The sequence below is a fragment of the Mustela nivalis genome, assembly GCF_964662115.1.
Source record: "Mustela nivalis genome assembly, chromosome: X".
NCBI classification, from domain to species: domain Eukaryota; kingdom Metazoa; phylum Chordata; class Mammalia; order Carnivora; family Mustelidae; genus Mustela; species Mustela nivalis.
Window position 1 is genome coordinate 95302058 of NC_139040.1, and position 22055 is coordinate 95324112.

At 41.4% G+C, this 22055-nt stretch overlaps 1 protein-coding gene across 11 annotated transcripts in view; it reads left to right on the plus strand.

Moving 5' to 3' along the window:
- EFHC2 (EF-hand domain containing 2) overlaps positions 1-22055 on the plus strand; it is a 246184-nt gene that overhangs the window by 22814 nt on the left and 201315 nt on the right. For 10 of the 11 annotated variants that reach the window (XM_082718226.1, XM_082718232.1, XM_082718231.1 and 7 more), the window contains one exon: positions 8135-8323. In XM_082718226.1, the coding sequence (XP_082574352.1) occupies positions 8135-8323 (189 nt within the window). Of the gene's footprint in view, positions 1-7949; positions 8017-8134; positions 8324-22055 lie in introns of those variants that run through there. The other variant, XM_082718223.1, reaches the window with a different exon arrangement.

Below are 22055 nucleotides of genomic sequence, written 5' to 3' on the forward strand. Positions count from 1 at the left end.
CTGATATATGCAGTTTTGAACTGAAATTTTCCACTAACAGGGGCGCCTGGGCGGCTCAGTGGGTTGAGCCTCTGTCTTCGGCTCAGGTCATGATCCCAGGGTCGTGGGATGGAGAGCCCCGCATCGGGCTCTCTGCTCCGCGGGGAGCCTGCTTCCTCCTCTGCCTACTTGTGATCTGCCTGCCTCTCTGCCTACTTGTGATCTTTGTCTGTCAAATAAATAAATAAAATCCTTTAAATAATAAAAAAAGAAATTTCCCACTAACACTCTGATAATGCAGAAATGGCATTTTGCGTGCTATGTTGATGAGAATAACCATAGAAACCGGTATTACTAAACTTTTGGGTTTGAGTGTATGAATTTACAACCCACAAGCCACAACTTTAGGAAAAATTTTAGTAATAGTTCCTTTCATACTTAAAGTATTCTTTTTAAGAGTTAGGTCTGGCCAATTTAATTGTATTCAGCAAAAGAATTGAAGTATTTGACAAGTATGTAGCTGGTACTCTTTGGATGGAGATGTTGCTCATCGATTTTTTTTTCTTTTCTTCAGCGTAACAGTATTCATTGTTTTTGCACCACACCCAGTGCTCCATGCAATAGGTGCCCTCCCTAAGACTCACCACTTTGTTCCCCCAACCTCCCACCCCCCGCCCCTTCAAGACCCTCAGGTTGTTTTTTCAGAGTCCATAGTCTCTCATGGATCACCTCCCCTTCCAATTTCCCTCAACTCCCTTCTCCTCTCTATCTCCCCTTGTCCTCCATGCTATTTGTTATGCTCCGCAAATAAGTGATACCATATGATAATTGACTCTCTCTGCTTGACTTATTTCACTCAGCATCATCTCTTCCAGTCCCGTCCATGTTGCTACAAAAGTTGGGTATTCATCCTTTCTGATGGAGGCGTAATACTCCATAGTGTATATGGACCACATCTTCCTTATCCATTCGTCCGCTGAAGGGCATCTTAGTTCTTTCCACAGTTTGGCGGCTGTGGCCATTGCTGCTATGAACATTGGGGTACAGATGGCCCTTCTTTCCACTACATCTGTATCTTTGGGGTAAATACCCAGTAGTGCAATGGCAGGGTCATAGGGAAGTTCTATTTCTAATTTCTTGAGGAATCTCCACACTGTTCTCCAAAGAGGCTGCACCAACTTGCATTCCCACCAACAGTGTCAGAGGGTTCCCCTTTCTCCACATCCTCTCCAACACATGTAGTTTCCTGTCTTGCTAATTTTGGCCATTCTAACCGGTGTAAGGTGGTATCTCAATGTGGTTTTAATTTGAATCTCACTGAGGGCTAGTGATGATGAACATTTTTTCATGTGTCTGATAGCCATTTGTATGTCTTCATTGGAGAAGTGTCTGTTCATATCTTCTGCCCATTTTTTGATATGATTGTCTGTTTTGTGTGTGTTGAGTTTGAGGAGGGTTTTTTTTTTAAGATTTTATTTATGTATTTGACAGACAGAGATCACAAGTAGGCAGAGAGGCAGGCAGAGAGAGAGGAGGAAGCAGGCTCTGCTGAGCAGAAAGCCTGATGCGGGGCTTGATCCCAGGACCCTGAGATCATGACCTGAGCCAAAGACAGAGGCTCAACCCACTGAGCCACCCAGGTGCCCTGAGTTTGAGGAGTTCTTTATAGATCCTGGATATCAACCTTTTGTCTGTACTGTCATTTGCAAATATCTTCTCCCATTCCGTGGGTTGCTTCTTTGTTTTGTTGACTGTTTCCTTTGTTGTGCAGAAGCTTTTGGTCTTGATGAAGTACTAAGAGTTCATTTTCGCTTGTGTTTTCCTTTGCCTTTGGAGACATATCTTGAAAGAAGTTGCTGTGGCGGATATCGAAGAGGTTACTGCCTATGTTTTCCTCTAGGATTCTGATGGATTTAACAGGAACTCAATTGAATTATTTTCTGAATTTATGTATTGTAGTTTCTCAATGTTCACAGCATTGGTGGGTCTTATGTCATAAAATAAAAGGCTCTGGGATGCCTGGGATGGCTCAGTGGGTTAAGCCTCTACGTTTGGCTGTGGTCATGATCCCAGGGTCTTGGGATCGGGTCCTGCATCCGGCTCCTTGTTCAGTGGGGAGCCTGATTCTCCCTCTGCCTGCTGATCCCCTGCTTGTGCATTCTCTCTGTGTCTGATAAATAAATAAAATATTTAAAAATAAAACAAAGGCTCTGTGGGTGCCTGGGTGGTGCAGTCGGTTAGGAGTGGACTCTTGGTTTCAGCTCAGGTTGTGATCTCAGTGTTGTGAGAGTGAGCCCTGCCTCGTGCTCTGCACTCAGCATGGAGTCTGCTTTAGTTTCTCCCTCTCCCTCTGCTCCTAGCCCCTAGCACTGTCACTGTCTCAAATTTTAAAAAAATATCTAAGATATAAGGCTCAGTTTTTTGGTATTCTTAGTCACTGTCACTAGCTGGACAAAAATGTGCTAACAAGAGTTCATAGCAGTTGTGTATGTGTACATGTCTGGGGGTAGGGAGCTGGCACTCTTCCTCTACCCTCTCCCTCTTCTCTTTGCAGCTGTGGTGGTAGAAAGGAAGGACTAGACTCTCTGAAAGTGCTTCAGGTTTAATCTGCTGTTTTGGTCTCCACCAGAAATTTCAGAATGAGAAACTGAGCCCAGGAGCTGTGTCAATAGGTAGGCTAAGGGGTCAGCTGATGGAAGTCCTTCATCCTTTTTATATATTTATTTTTTAATTTTTAAAAAGCTTTATTTATTTGAGAAAGAGCATGAGAGGGAGGATCAGAGGCAGAAGTAGACTCCTTGCTGAGCAGGGAGCGTGTCGTGGGACTTGATCCTGGGACTCTGGGATCGTGACCTGATCCGAAGGCAAATGCTTAAGTGACTGAGCCAGCCAGGTTCCCTTCCTTCATCCTTTTTAGTGCTTTTCCTCTCTCATCTTCTGCTCCCCAACCCTTCCAAAGTGGAAGTGAGGCTTGCGTGAAACTTTCAAATCACCTCCCCTCACTCTTCCTTCTATAACACATCCAATCAGATGTTGGTTTCTTCACCTGATGGTGGCTATGGCAGTGCCACTCAAAATGTGGCATGTGTGTGTGAGACACTGGGAGTCTTTAGAAGTTTATATGGCAATTTGACATTGCTTTGATTTCCAAGGGTGTGATCAGTGGGCTTGTAAGACTTTGTATGTCTTTGTATTTATTTCAATTTCTTATAATTTTATTGTATATTGGAAAGGTATTAGTCTGAAGCAGTTTTGGGAAAACCATCAACTTGCCCTTCTTCAAAGATAGTTCGAGGCCTCCTGTTCTATATCTAGAATGTCCCTTCCTTCCCATTCTCATTGTGCCTCCCTTGTGCTGTCCTTTCTCATTTGTGCCTGCTCATGCACTAACAGCTCTCTAAGTCTGCCTGCTTCTCACATTTCTTTCCAACCCACCTTTGTTTGTTGGTTTTTTAATGTCTGGCACAAAGAGGTGAATTCATTATATTCGTCTATTTCTGGCATTACATCATTGATCTGTGCAAGGTCCATCTCTGGTTTTAGGTATTTTTATTCCGTATTGGTCCTTAACCTTAATCTCATTCTTTCGCTGCTTTACATAAGCTTCCATATAAATATCTCTGATGCACATTCTGGAACCTGTATGTTTCCTTGCAAAATATGTAACACTCTGTGTGTGTGTGTGTGTGTGTTTTTAGAAACAAATGTAATTATTATTATAGATAATCATTTTTTTTTCAACCAACAATGTTTGAAGGATCTGTGTTGCTGTGTGTACATTTGATGCTATGGACTGAAATGTGCCCTCCCCGGATTCTTGTGTTGAAGCCTCAACCCCCAGTGTGAAGGTATTTGGAGATGGGGCCTTGGGAGGGAATGAGCTGTAGAGGAGGTCATGAGGATGGGGCCCCCATGAAGAGATTAGTACCCTTTTAAGAAGAGACACCAGAGAGCTTGCTGCCTGTTTCAGTACCCTGTGAGGACAAACTGAGAAGCCAGTTTCTGTTGTTTCAACCACCCAGTGTATGGTATTTTGTTTTGGCACGGTAAGCTAATGCATCTGGTTTAGTGCTTGGTTTATTGCTTCAAGCAGTGAGGTGAAATTAACATCCACCATTAAACCCTATTTTCTTGTTGATTTCATCAACACAGATCTCTAGATTACCTTCTACTTCCCCAAAACACCATGACACATTCTCATATTTAACCACTTATTGACTACTGTGAAAATTTCTCTGAGATATATATCCAGGGGTGAGATTCTTGATTATTTTATTTTCATTTCAGATGTATACAGTAGTTAAATGTGAGGCTTTCCATAGTATAGACCTCCTTATGTATTCTACTGTCTTACCCTCTTTCTAAACTTGAACTTGTCCTTTTTTATTAGACTCACTACTCTCTTGCCCCTCCTGCTGGGTGCTGTCAGCTCAGCTGCCGTGCATTACATGTAACCTTGTCCCCAACATCCTTACCTGTCCTTTGCTGTCCGATTCATCCCGTTCCTCCCTGCCCAGGACAGGATCCATTTACCCATGGGACCTCACCACTGCTCCTCCAGCCTGGCTGACCAGAGCTTAAGGTCACATGAACTTAAGTTCAGAGGCAGGCTTCACTAGTTCCAGTGTCCCTGTGGGTATGCTAGTCTACTTCCCTCTACTTTGGTTTCCTCATTGGTAAAAATGGTGATAATAAAACCTATCAGATAGTTCGGTGATGGTGAAATGAGATAATGTACAGAAAGCCCTCTGGAGTCTAGCTCACAATGAGTGGTCAGAAATGGTACCTGTACTATTTTCTAGTTTTCTAGTTGTTCCTTAGATCTGAATAGTATCTCATCAGCAAGACTGTGGGTTTCTTCTTAGGGTGGAGGCTGCGTCTTATGCTTATTTTAACTAGTAAATCTGGCATACAGCTTGGAGTACAGTAGATGCTTAAGAAACATGTGTTGGTTTGACCTGAGGTGAGTTTGTGATTGCCTGAAAGGACTTTATTTTATTTATTTTTATGTATTTATTTTTTCAAAGAGTAAATGCACAGAGTTGTAATACACAATGCGAGGCAGAATGGCATGAGAGCTGAAGGGGCAGTGGGTATGTGCAGGGAGCAGCCACTGGAACTCCTTGGAGCCTCTGAGGTTACTTGCTTTAAAAGAGGAAACAATGCTGGGTGTCTGGGTGGCTCAGTTGGTTAAGTACTGCCTTCAACTCAGGTTGTCATCCTGGAGCCCGAGGATTGAGTCGGGTGGGGGGGGTGCGGGGGGGGGCGTCACTGCTTAGCAGGGAGTCTGTTTCTCTCTTTGACCCTCCCCCCTCTCAAGTTCTCCCTCCCTCTCTCATTCTCTTTCTCAAATAAATAAAAGCTTAAAAAAAAAAGAGGGAGCATTCATGGAAATGCAGGAGGTAACTCCAGCATTCGTTTTAACCAACCCAGTTTTTGCTTTGCTTTGGTGATTTGGGATTGACTTGTGGTAATCTGAACATGTATGAGTGGCAGGTTTGTTGGGGAGGGGAGGTCAGAGCTTGGTAGAGGTCATGACAATGGATTCTCCAAGGGACAGAGCCAGGCTGCAGCTCACCATCTTAACCACCGCCTCTGGCCTCCCCGTCATAGCCTTTGAGCTGGGTTGTTCATCTGCCCAGGGCAGCTGTTGTGGCCTTGTCTCCCATGCGTGGGGCTGCTCAGGCCCTTCCTGATTATTCCAGGCTGCCTTCATTTACAAGAGGAAACTGGGTCTTTTCTTTTTCTCTTCATTCTTTCTAACATTGAGTATTGTATTTTTTATTTTGATTGAGGTATAATTGACACATTATATTAGTTTTGGGTATACAAATGATTCTGTATTTGTATATATTGCAAAATGATTAAGTCTAGTTAGCATCTGCCACCACACGTAGAAAGTTTTTTTTCTTGGGATGAGAACTTTTTAAAATTTAGTTTCAGTGAGCCAACATATAGTACATTAGTGTCAGATGTAGTGTGCAGTAATTCATCAGTTACATACAACACCCAGTGCTTGATGAGAACTTTTAAGATTTACTCTCTTCGAGACTTTCAAATAATACAGTACAATATGAATTATAGTAGCCATGTTATACATTACATTCTAGAACTTATTTTATAACTAGATAATTATCCCTTTTGACCCCCTCACCCATTCTCCCTCCCACCCCCACCTGTGAACAACCACCAATCTGTTCTCAGTATCTGTGAGCCTGTGGTGTTTTGTTGTTTGTTTGTTCGTTTGTTTTTTGTTTTTAAGATTCTACATATAAATGAGATCAGATGATATTTATCTTTTCCTGTCTCATTTCACTTAGCGTAGTGCCTTCAAGGTCCATCCATGTTGTCACAAATGGCAAGGTTTCATTCATTTTTTTATGGCTGAATAATTGTGTGTGTGTGTATCTTGTGTTTTCTTTATCCATTGATTCATTGGTGGACACTTACGTTTTTATCATGTTTTAGAAGCTATTGTAAATAATGCTGCAGCGAACACAGAGGTGTATATATTTTTTTGAGTGATATTTTTATAGATAAATACCCAGAGGACTTGCTGGGTTGTGTGGTGGGTAGTTCTGTTTGTAATATTTTCAGGACCTCCACACTGTCTTCCCCCATGTCTGCACCAATTCCCACTCCCACCAACAGGGCAGGAGGGCTCCAAGGTTTTATTTATTTATTTGATTGAGAGAGAGAGATCACAAGTAGACAGAGAGGCAGGCAGAGGGGTAGTAGGAAGCAGGCTCCCTGCTGAACAGAGAGCCCGCCGCGGGGCTCGATCCCAGGACCCCGAGATCATGACCTGAGCCGAAGGCAGAGGGTTAACCCACTGAGCCACCCAGGTGCCCCACGTCTTGTCTTTTTGAACAGGAACTGTTCTCACAGGTGTGAGGTGATATCTCACTGGGCTTTTGATTCCCATTTCCCTGAGGCTGAGTGATACTGAGCCATTTGTGTGTCGTCTTTAGAAAAATAACTGTTCAGACGCTCTGCTCATTTTCTCATTGTATTGTTTGTGTTTGTGCTTTTGAGTTGTAGGAGTTCTTTATATATTTTGTATATTAGCCCCTTATCAGATAGAAGATTGGCAAGTATTTCCTGCTGTTCATAGGTTGCCTTGAAATGAGGTCTTTTCAGACCTCTGGTCAGAATTCCCTGAGTCATGCTTTTGCAAAAGACGGTTGCCCCGACAAAAAATGTTAAAACTCCAGCGACAAATTCAGGGTAATGGTTACCCACAGGCGAGGCAGGGAGGGGAGCAAGAGATGGCTTTGCTGTAATCGGAGTTGTTTTATTTTTTTTATTCAGGGCTGCGGCTGGATGTTCACCATGTATGACATGTAGCACAATAAATATTTATTTACATTTGTTATAGATATATTTATTATTTATATTTAGTTCCTTGTGCACAAAGGCAAAGGATATTTGCAAATGGACTTGCTAGGCCAGACGGCATCTGCACTTGTCACTTTCCTGGGTATTGCTGGATTTCTTTTCCGAGGGACTCTTTCTTTTACTTCTTTTACTTCCCTGCAGCAGAGCACGCGAGCTGACATCTTTGCCAACCCTCGGTAGCCTCGTCCAGGCTTTTCTCTCTCTGCCCAGATCCCCAGAAAAGACAGGAGGGGAGTGAGGAAAAGGAAAGGCAAATTTTTAAAATGAGGATGAGAATGTCAGCTCTGAGGAATTTCCTGTTACATTCATTTTAATGAGGAAAAGATTTTTTTTTTCTGTGTCAGTGCAAATAACGTTTAGACTTACGTAGGAAAACTTACATTTTCACTCTGAAGTAGAGGATCCCCCCCCCACGCCGTTTGCATTCTTGGCAAATAAGTAGAATAGACCAATTAGCAAGCTAATGTTCTAAATGCTCACTTGCAGTAATCGTTATTTTTAACCATTTTAAATAGCATGGAGCATCGGGTTTCTTCTTGATTGCTTTTCAAAGTTTTGAATTTGCTAAAGTGAATTGAATTTAAAAATGTGACCCAACTTTCTGGGTGAAGGTGGATCATAATTATTTGCCACTAGAAGGTGCATTTTGTAATAGGAAAAATAAACTGGGGGGGATGTGTTTACCTTTTAAAAAAACGAGTAGGACAAGACAGAAAGCCATACTTCAGCCATTTTATGTTGTGGCTTGCATTCACAGGTGGGAAAGGAGAAGTTCCACAAATCTCAACATTGGGGCTTTTGCAACAATGTGAGCATGCTGGTGAGTGAAGATAAACCTGGAATTGGTGGAGAACTGCTTTTCGGGCAAAAGATGAAGCCTAAATATAGTGCATTTCCTAAAGGAATCGGAAGTGATGCACCATCCTGGGTAGCTTTCGATAAGCAGGTAAGTCCCGTGGCACTGGGAAAAATGCAATTGTAAAATGTGACATGTATGATATAGTAAATATTGGAGAAAATGTGAGCCCTCGATGTAAATGTTCAGGCTCATTCTTTTGTAAAGACACATTGCAGAAGAAAAATACCCCACGGCTCCTCTTTCTGACCAGGCCCACTGGTTTCAGGACACTGAATGTTTATCTTTCTTTGCTAATGCTTATCAACCTTTCTCCCTTCTCCTCCCCTGGACAGGATAATCTGTCCTCCCATAGACGCTTAGACTCTGGTCAGTGTCACTATTGGTTCGTGAGTTGCCATTAATGGAAATCATGTTGTTTGATTTGGAACATACCATTAAATAGCAACAGAAAGATGTCTTCTCTTTTCTGCATACTAATCATGGTTCCCCATCCCTCAGAACCAAAGGGTGATGGGTGATTCTATGAATTGTAGAAGTGAATGAAAGAGGCGCCATTGTTAGACAAGAACCTGAACTGAACATATATACGTACATAACACACACATATCATGGCGTATTGATAATTGAAAAAGGTGATCCATTTGAATATCTTTAAAGGGAATTAAGATCAAAGGGAAGAAAACTGCAGGATGACCAATTATTGCCCATAAGACAGCACAATGGATGTGTTGGGTTTACGAGACAACCTTGTATTGCGGCTCACGTTCTGTTTTCCAAAAAGGAACCTGTTACTAGATTATTTAAATTCTGTAATTAAAAATTAATTCAGGACTGTGGGGCACCTGGGTCGCTCAGGTGAGTCTCCGACTCTTGGTTTTGGCTCAGGTTGTGATCTTGGTGTTGTGAGATTGAGCCCTGTGTCAGGCTTTGCGCTGAGCAGGGAGTCTGCCTGGGATTTGCTTTTTCTCTCCTCTGGCCCCTCCCCCCAGCTTGAGCATGTGTGTGTTCTCTCTTGCTCTCTCTCTCTCTCTGCCCAAAATAAATCTTAATACAAGTAATTCAGGACTAGATAAAGAATTCAGACCTTAATACCCTAAGTTTACCAGGTGGTTTTTAGCAGCTTTAGCATGGATTAGTTGGCAATACTTTGGTTCCAATTAAAATGTCTCCAAATTTGATAGAAATGACATATTCTGTGTCATCTGTTTTAGGGTTGATCAATTAGAGTGCATATTTTTTTTTGAAGCCCATTTCTGACACTTATGGAGATCTAACAGACTGCATAGGAAGCTTCTTTCCAGGGAAATCATCTCTACTTTGAACATGGACCATTGTTTCTCTCTCTCTCTGTCTTTAAAAAAAAATTTTTTTTTAAATTATTTTCAGTACCTGGCCCAGTGTTGGACCTGGAGTTCAGAAGCAATTTCTGGGCTAACTTACATGGCTGGCTCGTTCATGGTTTCCTGTTAATATCAATCTTATAGGTGTTTGCACATCATCATTCTAGAATATTTAATTTGCAAGTGACAAAGAAAAGATTCTATTTTTACTTTTTGTGTCAAAAAGAGGGTATTGACAATAGTTTAAACTCATCCACTACTGAATAAGTAATGTTGGAGGTGACAGTATATTAAACTATTCTTTTGCACTGAAAGTTGAAAATTCATTTTATTTCCTGTTTTTCTCAATATTTAATATGTGCCTTTCAAACCTATTTTGCAGCCCTTTAATTACTTATAAAATTATGTAGAATATTTCATGAAGTTGGAATGATTTTAGCTTCAAACTTCTTGAGAAAATGAAGAGCTTGCTCATTTTAGGCCTAACTAAATGCAACATAATTCTTTCAGTTATTTTGTTGGTCAACTTCAATTAAATATTCATTGAGCTTTCAATGAGACACTAAGACTATGAAATATTTACGTGCTCTGATGAGATTGTGAACTACAGCCTGGATCCTGGTTAATACCCAGAGCAAATTATAAAGTGCTTTCCTGTTCGTGGTTCAACAAAACAAGTCAACACCTGTTAATCATTTTTCTTAAAAATGAGACATCTTTAACTCGTTGCCAGTTCTCTAATGACTTTTAATCATAGCAGTATATCCAGGCTTATATTCTCAAACAGTGCAAGATAGAAATAAAGGCAGTTCTTTGGAAAGTGTATCAAACTCTACTCTTTGTCACAGATGCCCTGGTGCCCACCCAGGTCCACGTTAGGGGTGGGGCACCCAGCTCCCCCAGCTGTAGCACGTGCTTTGGCAAACAGCTCATACCCGTAACCCTTCACGGAGTGGTGTTCTTGGCCGATGGACATTGCATTACCCAGAGAAACCTGGATGGTTGCACTGGCTCCATCACCGTGAGAGGAGGTGGCAGATGGCTGCCTGATTTATCAAGGGTGAAAAAGCCGAGCTGCTTCAAGGCTAGACAACTCTGTATTGTGGATTTCGGCTCATGGCCCCCTGCGCATCAGGCCCAGGCAAAACCTCACGTGTGATTGCATCCTTGCTTGGCTCATTTCCCTTCCCTTGGGTGCTCCCCTCACTACTTAAAAGTTTCTCCTAAGAAGGTGCCCTTGGGGGCACCTGGGTGGCTTAGTCAGTTGACTTAGTCCTACTCTTGGTTTCAGCTCAGGTCATAGTCTCACGGTGCTGGGGTGCACCCCCATTTGGGCTCCATGCTCAGTGCAGAGCTGCCTCACATTCTCATTCCTCTGCCCTCTGCTCCTTCCCTGCTCGCTCATGCCTTCTCTGTCTCTCTCTCTCTTTCTCAAATAAATATACAAAATCTTGAAAAAGAAAGAAAAGAGTGTGCCTTCCATAAATCCCATGCACCTGAATCCCTGTTTCAGGCCTTGCTTCTATGGAGCCCAACCTAAGATGACATTCTGGGTTTTATCTGGAATTCTAGAAGTGACCATAATATTGCTCTGCCCAGGCAGACCATCTGATCACCAGCAGAGAAAAGGTGATTTGTGATCACCAGGAAGAGCCGGCCGTTACTATGTTGCATGGGCCCCATGGCAGACATTTCTAGCTGTTTCTCTTTCACTCACCACCACCCCCCCTTCTTCTTATAGAGGGAACCCTGGTGTTATTGTGGCTGCACTTGTGCCCACACAACCGAAAAGGGTTCAGCTGCTCAGGCTCCTTGCGGCTACGGGCTGGTCAGGGGATTCACTTCTGGCCAGTGGTATTTGGGTGAAGGTTTACTGGGTAGGGTTCCTGGGAAATCTGTTTTTTTCCCCTAATTAAAAGAGGCTCGGCTGATAATGTTTCCCCTGCGCTTCGCCATATCTGTGTTTTCTTGTCTGGAACTAGGACCTAATTCTGTAGCCATCTTGGCATCATGGAGGCCCTGGGCTGCCTGTATTTGGACTTCTTGTTGTATGAGAAAAATCAGCCCCCATTTCAGAGGTTCTCCGAACCTAGGGAGGCCTTTGCAAATGTGGGCAGGTGTTTTGGGTTGTCATAGTGACAGGAACTAGGTGAAGGCAAGTGAGGCCCTTAACTTGGTGGCAGAACTCACGGGGCACCAGAACCTCAGTGATCAAGCGGGATAGTATTCTAATGAACTATCGTCAAGAATCAAAGTGAATGCCAACATTCATGATGACCGAACTAGCAGTATTTTAAATGAAGACAAGATCCATGAACTGCCATGCTGGGCCATATTGGAGGCGGAGGCAAAAGGAAAAAAATAAATCAGTAGTACTGATTCCATCTTTATTTACCATTTTTGGAATTTTGATATATTGTTTCCCATGGCTCGTTGGCATTCATCTGGATGTTTTAAATGGCCTTGCCTAGGGCAGTGCCTGGTCCAGAGGCACCTTCCCCTGTTGAGTACTAGTGATGGGCCAGCTAGTACCGCCATGTGGAGAGGGCCACCCTGGATGGGGGACAACGTCCTCCCTAAGATACCAGTCCTGCTGCCGTTGAGAAACACAGTCCTAACTGGCCCTGGGAGGGTTTATGCTGATGGCCGGTTTTGCATGATACTGCATCCGCCCCCCACAACGCACCCCGAATTCGTCGACTTCACGTGAATACAAGCAAGTGCATACTCACTCACACCAGTTAGTTCGAGCCATCATTCCAGCATGACAGCGAGGAAGAAGCAGGCTCGGGTGATTGTTCTCACTCTGCAAGTGAGGAGTCATTGGTAAGAAGTGGGGCAGGGACCAGGAGCCTGAGGCTCTGCGTTGGGCGGTGCTCCTCACGAATGGCCCATGTGACTGTGTCTTTAGTCACTTTCCCTCTCTGAGCCTCAGTTACCTGGACCTTGATGAGGGTCTCCGCGGGCTGATCTCAAAAGCCCTTTCTCCGCTAGCAGTCTGTGATTCAGACTTTGGTCTTAGTAGGCATAGCATTTAGTCTGTGACTCAAAGAAAATTCCCACTTGTTCATCCTAGAACAGAGCCCAGATCTTGGATCTTTCGGCTTTGGGGTTCTTTCTAATGACACCAGGTACCTACATGTTTCATTGGAATATGGCATTTACTAATTTATCATCTGCTGCTGTGGTTACTGTATATGATCTGTCATTAGCCGCTTTTATAAAAAGACTAGTTTAAAATACCCAAATAACTGAATGTTTTTATATGACTTTTATCTGGATGTTAAGTACCATTTGCATTGACTCTATAATTACACTCTCATTTCTTTTCATTTGGCAGTGACTCCTAGTTAGCCTAATTTGTTTGCTGTTTTGCAAATGACTCTATTATAGTAAATGGCAGGATAAAGGTTGATCCTATGGGGTATGCATGCATTTAAAAATATTATTTCATTTTTTCCATCTATAGTAAAGATAATAATTATAATCAGAACTACTGGCCACAGAATTAGAATTTTAATAACTTTGCATTCATTGACATTGGGTTTGTGGTAAGCTGATTATGTAGTACTGTGTGAATCTTTATGCTTTGAGCAATATAAAACATAACTTTTTAAAACATAATTTGATCTCTTGGGTCACCTTGATTTTTTTTAAGAGAGTTAAAACATTTTTTTTAAGATTTTGTTTATTTGTCAGAGAGAGAGAGAGAGAAAGGGAGCACAAGCAGGGAGGGTAGCAGGCAGAGGGAGAAGCAGGCTCCCCAATGAGCAGGGAGCCTGATGCGGGGCTCCATCCCAGGACCCTGGGATCATGACCTCAGCCTAAGACAGATGCTTAACCCACTGAGCCACCCAGGTGCCCCTAAAAAAGTTTTAAATTTTTTTATTTATTTATTGTTGGCATGCAGTTGAAACACAATGTTTTGTCAGTTTTGGGTTTACAACATTTATGTTGTAATATATATATTATAACATATAATATATAAACTATATGTATTGGGAAGTGATCATCATAATAAATCTAGCTACTATTTGTCACCATACAAAATTGTACAATATTATTATTATTTTTTAACATTTAATTTTATTTTATTTTTCAGTGTCCCAAGAGTTATAATATTATTAACTGTGCTGTACATTGCATCCCCGCATCTTATTTATTTTATAACTGGAAGTTTGTGCATTTTAACCCACTTTCTTTATTTTGACCCTCCCTCTATTCTGTCCCCTCTGGCAACCCCCAGGTTGTTCTTTGTATCTAAGAGTCTGTTTCTGTTTTGTATTGTTTGTTCATTTGTTCTGTTTTTTAGATTCCACATAGAAATGAAGTCATACATGGGACACCTGGGTGGCTCAGTGGATTAAGCCTCTGCCTTCAGCTCAGGTCATGATCCCAGGGTCCTGGGATCGAGCCCCGCATTGGGCTCTCTGCTCGGGAGGGAGCCTGCTTCCCCCCTCTCTCTGCCTGCCTCTCTGCCTACTTGTGATCTCTGTCTGTTAAATAAATAAACAAAATCTTATTAAAAAAAGAAATGAAGTCATACAGTGTTTGTCTTTCTCTGAATTATGTCACTTACTTAGCAGAATGCCCTCTAGGCTCATCCATAGTGTTGCCAATAGCAAGATCTCCTTTTTTATGGATGAATAACATTCCATCGTATATACAGGGCATCTTCTTCTTCTTCTTTTTTTTTAAATGCTGGATTTTTTTCAAAGATTTTATTTATTTATTTGATAGACAGAGATCACAAGTAGGCAGAGAGGCAGGCAGAGAGGGTGGGGGAAGCAATCTCCCTGCCGAGCAGAGAGCCCAATGCGGGGCTCGATCCCAGGACCCCAGGACCACGACCTGAGCCAAAGGCAGAGGCCCAAACCCACTGAGCCACCCAGGCGCCCCTATTGGGTATCTTCTTTATCCATTCACCCATTGGTAGACACATAGGTTGCTTCCATATCCTGACTCTTCTGAGTAATGCTACAGTGAGCACAGGGGTACATATAGTTTTTTGAATTCGTGTTTTCATATTCTTCAGATTAATATTTAGAAGTGGAATTGCTGAATCATATATGGTAGTTCTAGTTTTAATTTTTTGAGACACCTCCATGCTGTTTTTCATAGTGCTGCACCATTTTGCATTCCTACCAACAGTGCACGAGGGTTCCCTTTTCTCCACATCTTCGCCAGCACTTGTTTCTTGTCTTTTTGGTACTAGCTGTTCTGACAGGTGTGATACCTTGATGTGGTTTTGATCTGTGTCTCCCTGATGATGAGTTAAGTTGAGGATCATCCACTGTCTGTGGGTCATTTATATGTCTTTTTTGGAGAATTCTGTTTAGGTCCTCTGCCCAGTTGTATGTTGGATTTTTTAAAAAAATAATGAGTTATGTGAGTTTTTTTAAATGTACTTTGGATATTAATTCCTTATCAGTTATATTATTTGTAAGTATCTTCTCTCTTTCAGTATTTTGGGATTTTGTTTTGTTGATGGTTTCCTTCACTGCGCAAAAGCTTCTTGGTTTTATGTGGCTCTGTTTATTTTTGCTTTTGTTGCCTTTGCCTGAGGAAACCCATTCAGAAAAATACTGCTCAGACTGATGTCAAAGAACTTACTACCTATGTTTTCTCCTAGGAGTTGTATGGTTTCTGGTCTTACCTTTAAGTATTTAATTCACTTTGAGTTTATTTTTATATAAGGTATAAGAAACTGGTCCAGCTTCATTCTTTTGCATGTAGCTGACCAGTTTCCCAGGCACCATTGGTCGAAGAGATGGTCTTTTTCCCATTGGATAGTTCTATCTCCTTTGTTGAAGATTAACTATATACGCGTGGGTTTATTTTTGGATTCTGTTCTCTTCTATTGATCTATGTGTCTGTTTTTGTGCCAGTAGCGTACTGATTACTGTAGCTTTGTAGTATAGTTTGAAATCATGGAGCATGATACCTCCAGCTTTGTTATTCTTTCTCAAGATTGCTTTGGCTAATCAGGGTCTTTGGTGGTTCCAGGCATATTTTAGGACCATTCTGTTTTTGTGAAAAATGCACCATTGGTATTTTGATAGGAATTGCATTGAATCTATATAGGTTGCTTTGGGTAGTATGAACTTTTTAACAATAGTTATTCGTCCAATTCATGACCCTGTATGTCTTTTCATTTATTTTGGGTCTTCTTCAGTTTCTTTCATCCGTGTCTTATAGTTTTCAGAGTATAGGTCTTTTACCTCCTAGGTTAAATTTATTCCTAAGTATTTTTTAATTAAGTTTTAACTTTAATTCCAGTATACTTTTAACATATAGTATTATATTCATTTCAGGTGTACAATGTAGTGATTTAACAATTCTATACATTACTCAGTGCTCATCACCATGAGTGTGCCTTTTTTTTTTTTTTAAAGGAGTCCCCAGGGGGTGCCTGGGTGGCTCAGTCTGTTAAAGCCTCTGCTGTTGGCTCAGGTCATGATCCCAGGATCCTGGGATCGAGTTCCGCATGGGGCTCTCTGCTCAGCGGGGAGCCTGCTTCCTCCTGTCTCTCTGCCTGCCTCTCTGCCTACTTGTGATTTCTGTCAAATAAATAAATTTAAATCTTAAAAAAAAAATAAAGTAGTCCTCAGGCCCAGTGTGGAGCTCAGTGCTGTGGGGCTTGAACTCATAACCCTGAGATCAAGACCTGAGTTAAGATCAAGAGTCAGACACTTAACTGACTAAGCCACCCAGGCACCCCATGATGAGTGTGCTCCTTAATCACCAGGGTTTTCTATGTAAAATATAATGTTGTATGCAAATGGTAGCAGTTTAAATTCTTCCTATCCAATTTGGATGCCTTTTATTTCTTTTTCTTGCCCACTTGCTCCAGCTAGGATTTGTTACTATGTTGAATAGAAGAGGCAAGAGTGAGCATCCTTGTGTTGCTACTGATCTTAGAGGAAAAGCTTTCAGCTTTTCACCATTGGATATGTTAGTCATGTGTTTGTCATATATGGCCTTTAATCTGGTGTATTACGTTGATTGATTTGCGGCTACTGAACCATCCTTGTGTTCCTGGGAAAAATCCCACTTGATCATAGTGTATGGTCCTTTTAATGTATTATTGAATTCTGTTTGCTGATATTTTGTTGAAACTTTTGCTTTTATGTTTATCAGGGTTATTGCCTGTAACTTTTCTTTTGTGTGTCTGTGTGTGTGTGTGTGTGTCTTTGGTTTTAGTATTAGGGTAATGCTAGCCTGATAGAATGAGTTTGGAAATGTTTCTTCAAATTTTTGAGAGAGTTTGAGGATAGGTACTTACTCTTCCTTAAAGATTTTTTAAAATTCATTTATTTGAGACACAGAGTGTGTGAGAGAGAACATGAGCAAGAGGTAGGGGCAGAGGGAGAGGGAGAAAGAGAAACAGACTTCTTGCTGAGCAGGGAACCTGATGCTGGACCCTCGGATCTTGACCTGAGCTGAAGGCAGATGCTTAACAGACTGAGCTACCCAGGTGCCCCTTAACTCTTCTTTAAATGTTTGGTAGAATTAACCTGGGAAGCGGTGTGATCCTGGACTTCTGTTTGTTGGGAGTTTTTGTTTGTTTGTTTTTTACTGATTCAATTTGATTACTAGTAATTGGCTTGTTCAAATTTTTCTATTTCTTTTTGATTCAGTCTTAGAAAATTGTGTTTTAGGAAGTTTCCCTACTTGCTGGCATAAAATTGTTTGTAGTAGTCTCCTACAATCTTTTGTATTTCTGTGTATACTTATCTTTTATTTGTTTTATTTATTTGGGTCCTCTTTCTTTTTTTCTTGCTGAGTCTGGTGGAAGATTAATCGATGTTGTTTATCTTTTCAGTGAATCAGCTCAGAGTTTCATTATTCCTTTCTGTTCTTTTTAGTCTGTATTTCATTTATTTCAGCTCTGATCTTTAGTATTTCCTGCCTTCTACTAACTTTGTTTCCTGTTAGTCTTTGTTTTAAAGTTTATTTTCTCTGATACAAGTATTGTTACCCCAGCTTCACATTTCCATTTGCACAGAATATCTTTTTTCTATCCCTTCACTTTTAGTCTGTGTCTTTAGATCTGGAGGGACTCTTTTGTGGGCAACATATATATGGATATTCTTTTTTTATTTATTTAGTCACCCTATGTCTTCTGATTGGAACAGAATAAATTTAAGTAATTATTGACAGGTATGTATTTACTGCTATTTTGTTGATTTTGCTTTTGTTTTTGTTTTTACAGCTCTCTTCTATTTCTTCTTTTTTTACTCTCCTCCCTTGTGGCTTGGTGACTTTCCCTAGTGTTTTGTTTGAATTCCTTTCTCTTTATTTTTTTGTGTATCTATTATAGATATTTGGTTTGTGGTGGCCATGTGGTTCGTATATAACCATCCTATGTATATAGCCATCTATTTTAAGCTGGTGGCAAATAAGTTTAAGCGTGTTCTAAAAGCACTATATTTTTATGGCTCCCATGTTTTATATTTCTGATATCATATTTTATATCATATTATTTTGTGTATCCCTTGACTAATTATTGTAGGTTTAGATGATTTTACTACTTTTCTCTTTTAACCTTCATACTAGCTATGTAGTTGATTGATCTACGACTTTTATTATATGTTTTCCTTAACCAGTGAGATTTTTTTCTTTCTTAATTTTCTTATTTCTAGTTATGGCTTTTTCTATTTAAAGATTTTTAAAATTAATTTATTTGTCAGAGAGCAAGAGAGAGAGCACAAGCAGAGAGAGCAGCAGGCAAGAGGCAGAGGGAGAAGCAGTTTCCTCACCGAGCAAGTAGCCCAATGCGGGATTTGATTCCAGGACCCTGGGATCATGACCTAAGCTGAAGGGAGATGCTTAGCTGACTGAGCCATCCAGGCGCCCCTCTTTTCTATTTAAATTCATTGTTTTAACATCTCTTGTAAGGCTTGTTTGGTGTTGTGAACTCCTTTAGCTTTTGCTTGTCCAGGAAATTCTTCATCTCCTTCAATTCTGAGTGATAAACTTGCTGGGTAAAGTATTCTTAATTGTTAAGTTTTTCCTTTCCCCAATTTAAGTATATCATGCTACTGCCTTCTTCCCTGTAAAGTTTCTTCTGAAAAGTCAGTTGATACTCGTATGGGGTTCCGTTGTGTGTAATTTGTTTCCTCTTGCTGCTTCTAAGATTCTCACTTTTTCTTCACCTGTTCACACTTTGATAATAATGTGTCCCTTTGGGTACATTTTGTTTAGGACTGTCTGTGCTTTCTGGACTTGGATATCTATTTTCTTTGCCAGTTTGGGAGTCATTATTTCTTCAAATAGGATTTTTGTCCCTTTCTTTCTCTTTTCTCCTTCTGGGACCCCTAGAATGCGAATGTTGTTAGTACACTTGGTGTTGTCCCAGAGGTCTCTTAAACAATCCTTATTTAAATTAATTAATGGGCTGCTCTGATGGGGTGATTTCTACTTTGTCTTCCAGATTGCTGAGCCATTCTTCTGCATCCTCTAATCTGCTGTTGATTCTGTTGAGGGTATTTGCATGCTTTGTGTACCTGCTTGTTGTGGCTGGGTTGTGATTGTTTGATACTTGCTGGTGCCCGTGGGGCTGGCTACCAGGCCCAGCTGGGACAGCTGTGGAAGCACTGGTGGGTGGGGCTGGCCCCCTGAGGTGGAGGCACTGGGGAGGGGCTCCGTAGCCTGCCAACTGTGCCTGCTGGGAGTGATGGGATAGGAACCAGTTGAGGGGAGCTTTGGTGTAGGCTAAGTACACCCATAGATGGTGACAGGGTGGGGTGCTGCTTGGGATGGGTTCCTGGCCAGGGCAGGCGAGTCAAATGGGGTGAGTCTGGAATGTGGTGAGGGAGTGGCGCTAGCACAGCAGATGGAGAGGTAAAAGATAGTACCTGCAAGTGCCTGGCCTGCTAGGTAGAAGGGAATTAACAACAACAACAACAACAAAAAATGGTGTTTTCCACTGCTCGTGTTCCCAGAGAATGTTCTAACAGATCCCTGCCCCGCAGGACACACCCTCCAATTAGTCAGTGGCTCTTCATTAGTCACCTTGCTGCTTTTCTTTTTTTCTTTTTTTAAAGGGTTTTTCCTTATTTAAGAGAGAGAGAGAGAGAGAGAGAGAGAGAGCAGAGAGAGTGACAGAGTACACGAGTTGGGGGACGGGGCAGAGGGAGAGGGAGAAGCAGACTCCCCACTGAGCAGGGAGCCTAACTCAGGGCTCAATTCCAGGACCCTAAGATCATGAGCTGAGCTGAAGGCAGATGCTTAAGTGAGATTGTACCTGTCCCTTTAAGAGCAGTCTCCGTTCATTTCTGCCTTCCAGGTTCTCCTGGACATAAGCCCCACTGGTATTCGAAGCCAGATATTATGGGGACACATTTTCAAGTTCAGGTCCCCTGGGCAGTGGAGCCTAATGAGGGGCTTGGACTCTTTGTTACTGGGGGCACGCCTCTGTGGTCGTGACAATGCTTCCACTTATGGGTCACTGTGCTGGCAGTGTGGGTTCTCTGACTGACCTGCATCTCTGCCCTTCCTTCCTTCCTTCCAAGATTTTATTTATTTATTTGAAAGGGAGAGACCGTGAGAGAGGGAACACAAGCAGGGGGAGCAGGAGAGGGAGAAGCAGGCTTCCTGCCATGCAGGGATTCTGACCCAGGGCTCGATCCCAGGACCCCGGGATCATGACTGGAGCCGAAGGGAGATGCTTAATGACCGAACCACCCAGGCACCCCTCCTCCTATCTTTCTTGATGTGGCCTTTTCTCTCTTTTGTTGTGTATGATCTGTTCTGCTTGTCTTCAATTTGTTCACAGAGATAGTTCTTCTACATGTAGTTGTAGATTCTGGTGTGTCTGTGGGAGGAATCTTTTTACTCTGCCATCTTGATATACTGTCTCTTGATTCTGTTTTTAATGGGACAAGTTGGTTTATTACTCATTGTAATACCCTGAGTAACTGTAGGATGTCTTAAGTAAGCAGATGTTAGAAAAGACTTACTATAGGATTTGGATTTGTTTTAGTTAATTTGGGGGAGGGCTTAAGGAAATGGGGTCTTGCTCTGGATTGGGTGCTGTCAAGAAGATGGGTACTTGTATGATTGTATATCTTAATAAATTTGATTTATAGTGACAGCAGGCCACATTGTGGCTGCAGATGTCAATGGAAGTGAGGAAGCCCCTACCACTACGATCTAGGGGAGGAGGTTGTTTGGCCTTTTGTTGTTTGGAGAGTGTTCATGTTCTGCCTGCATTCACGTGTAATTATGGACTGGACTTGTTTCTGTCTTGATCCATCACCAGACACAGAGTGGCCTTGTCTGAGGTTGGCATCTTCTGAGAAGCGTTCTCTGAAAGTGTCCATGTGCTGCAGGACGACACAAGGCTTAGCTGTGGCTACCAGGCCCAGCCCATAGCAGCACCAAAGCCAGTGCACACTGCCCGGCTGGCTCCTGGAGGTCAGGGGCTGATTTTTCCTGCTCATCCAGCGCCGGCAAAAGTTTTCATTTTCCTACCGGGTGATCAAGGAGCGAGCAAACACGTTAGAATTTCATATGATTAGCAAAGAACAACACATGAATACCAATTCTGGAAGTTTTGCCTAAAGGCAATTAGGAATGTTATAACCTATCTTTAGAGTCTATAAAAACAAAACGTAATTCCGTTTTAAAAAATAATTAGAAAATGTGTTAGTTATTATACCTGTAAACCATACCCCAAATTTTGAATGAAAAATTTTCAGTGGGTTTATGTAATTTTCAGATTATCTGAGTCCTGTTAGAATCATTCCATAAAGGACATCAATATGTATCATTATAGCACAATGTGATTATAATACGTTGTAATTTAAATCCCATGCTTTATATCATGATTACATTAATCTTCAGCCATTCTTAGAAAAGAAATTAAAAGGCTTGCCTGAAATCAAACATGTCTTATCCCAAATTTCCAACTATGTATTCTGCATTTATCATTAAGTGTAAAACACAAAATTGCATCCTTTAAACTTATGTTAAAGTGATAGTTACACGTTTCATCATACAATATGGGTTTCTCTAATATTTTGAAATTCAAAAGACATTTAATAAAAAAAAAAAATCCAAATTTGGAATAAATGGTTTTGGAATAAAAACAATGAGATTCACAGATGTTTCTCTTAGTAACAAGAGAGTTCTTTTCCCCTCCTGTTTTCTGAAAGCTAAAATAAAATTACTTATGATTTATAATAGTAATAACTAATTATTTATAATAATTTAGTTATTAGATAAAATTTTAAGACCATCCCCTCAGGCCTAAGCTTTTTATCTGTAATTAGGCCTGTGGCTTGTTCTCATTAGCACAAAGTTAGAATTGTCTTTTTGAGCTTAAACTTGGAGTGAATTACTACACACACATCAGAACGGCTGTAGTTGAGAAGGACTGGCAGTAGCAAGTGTTGGCAAAAATGTGGAGAAACAGGGAGCCTGGGTGACTCAGTGTTAAGCATCCACCTTGGGCTCAGGTCATGATCCCAGGG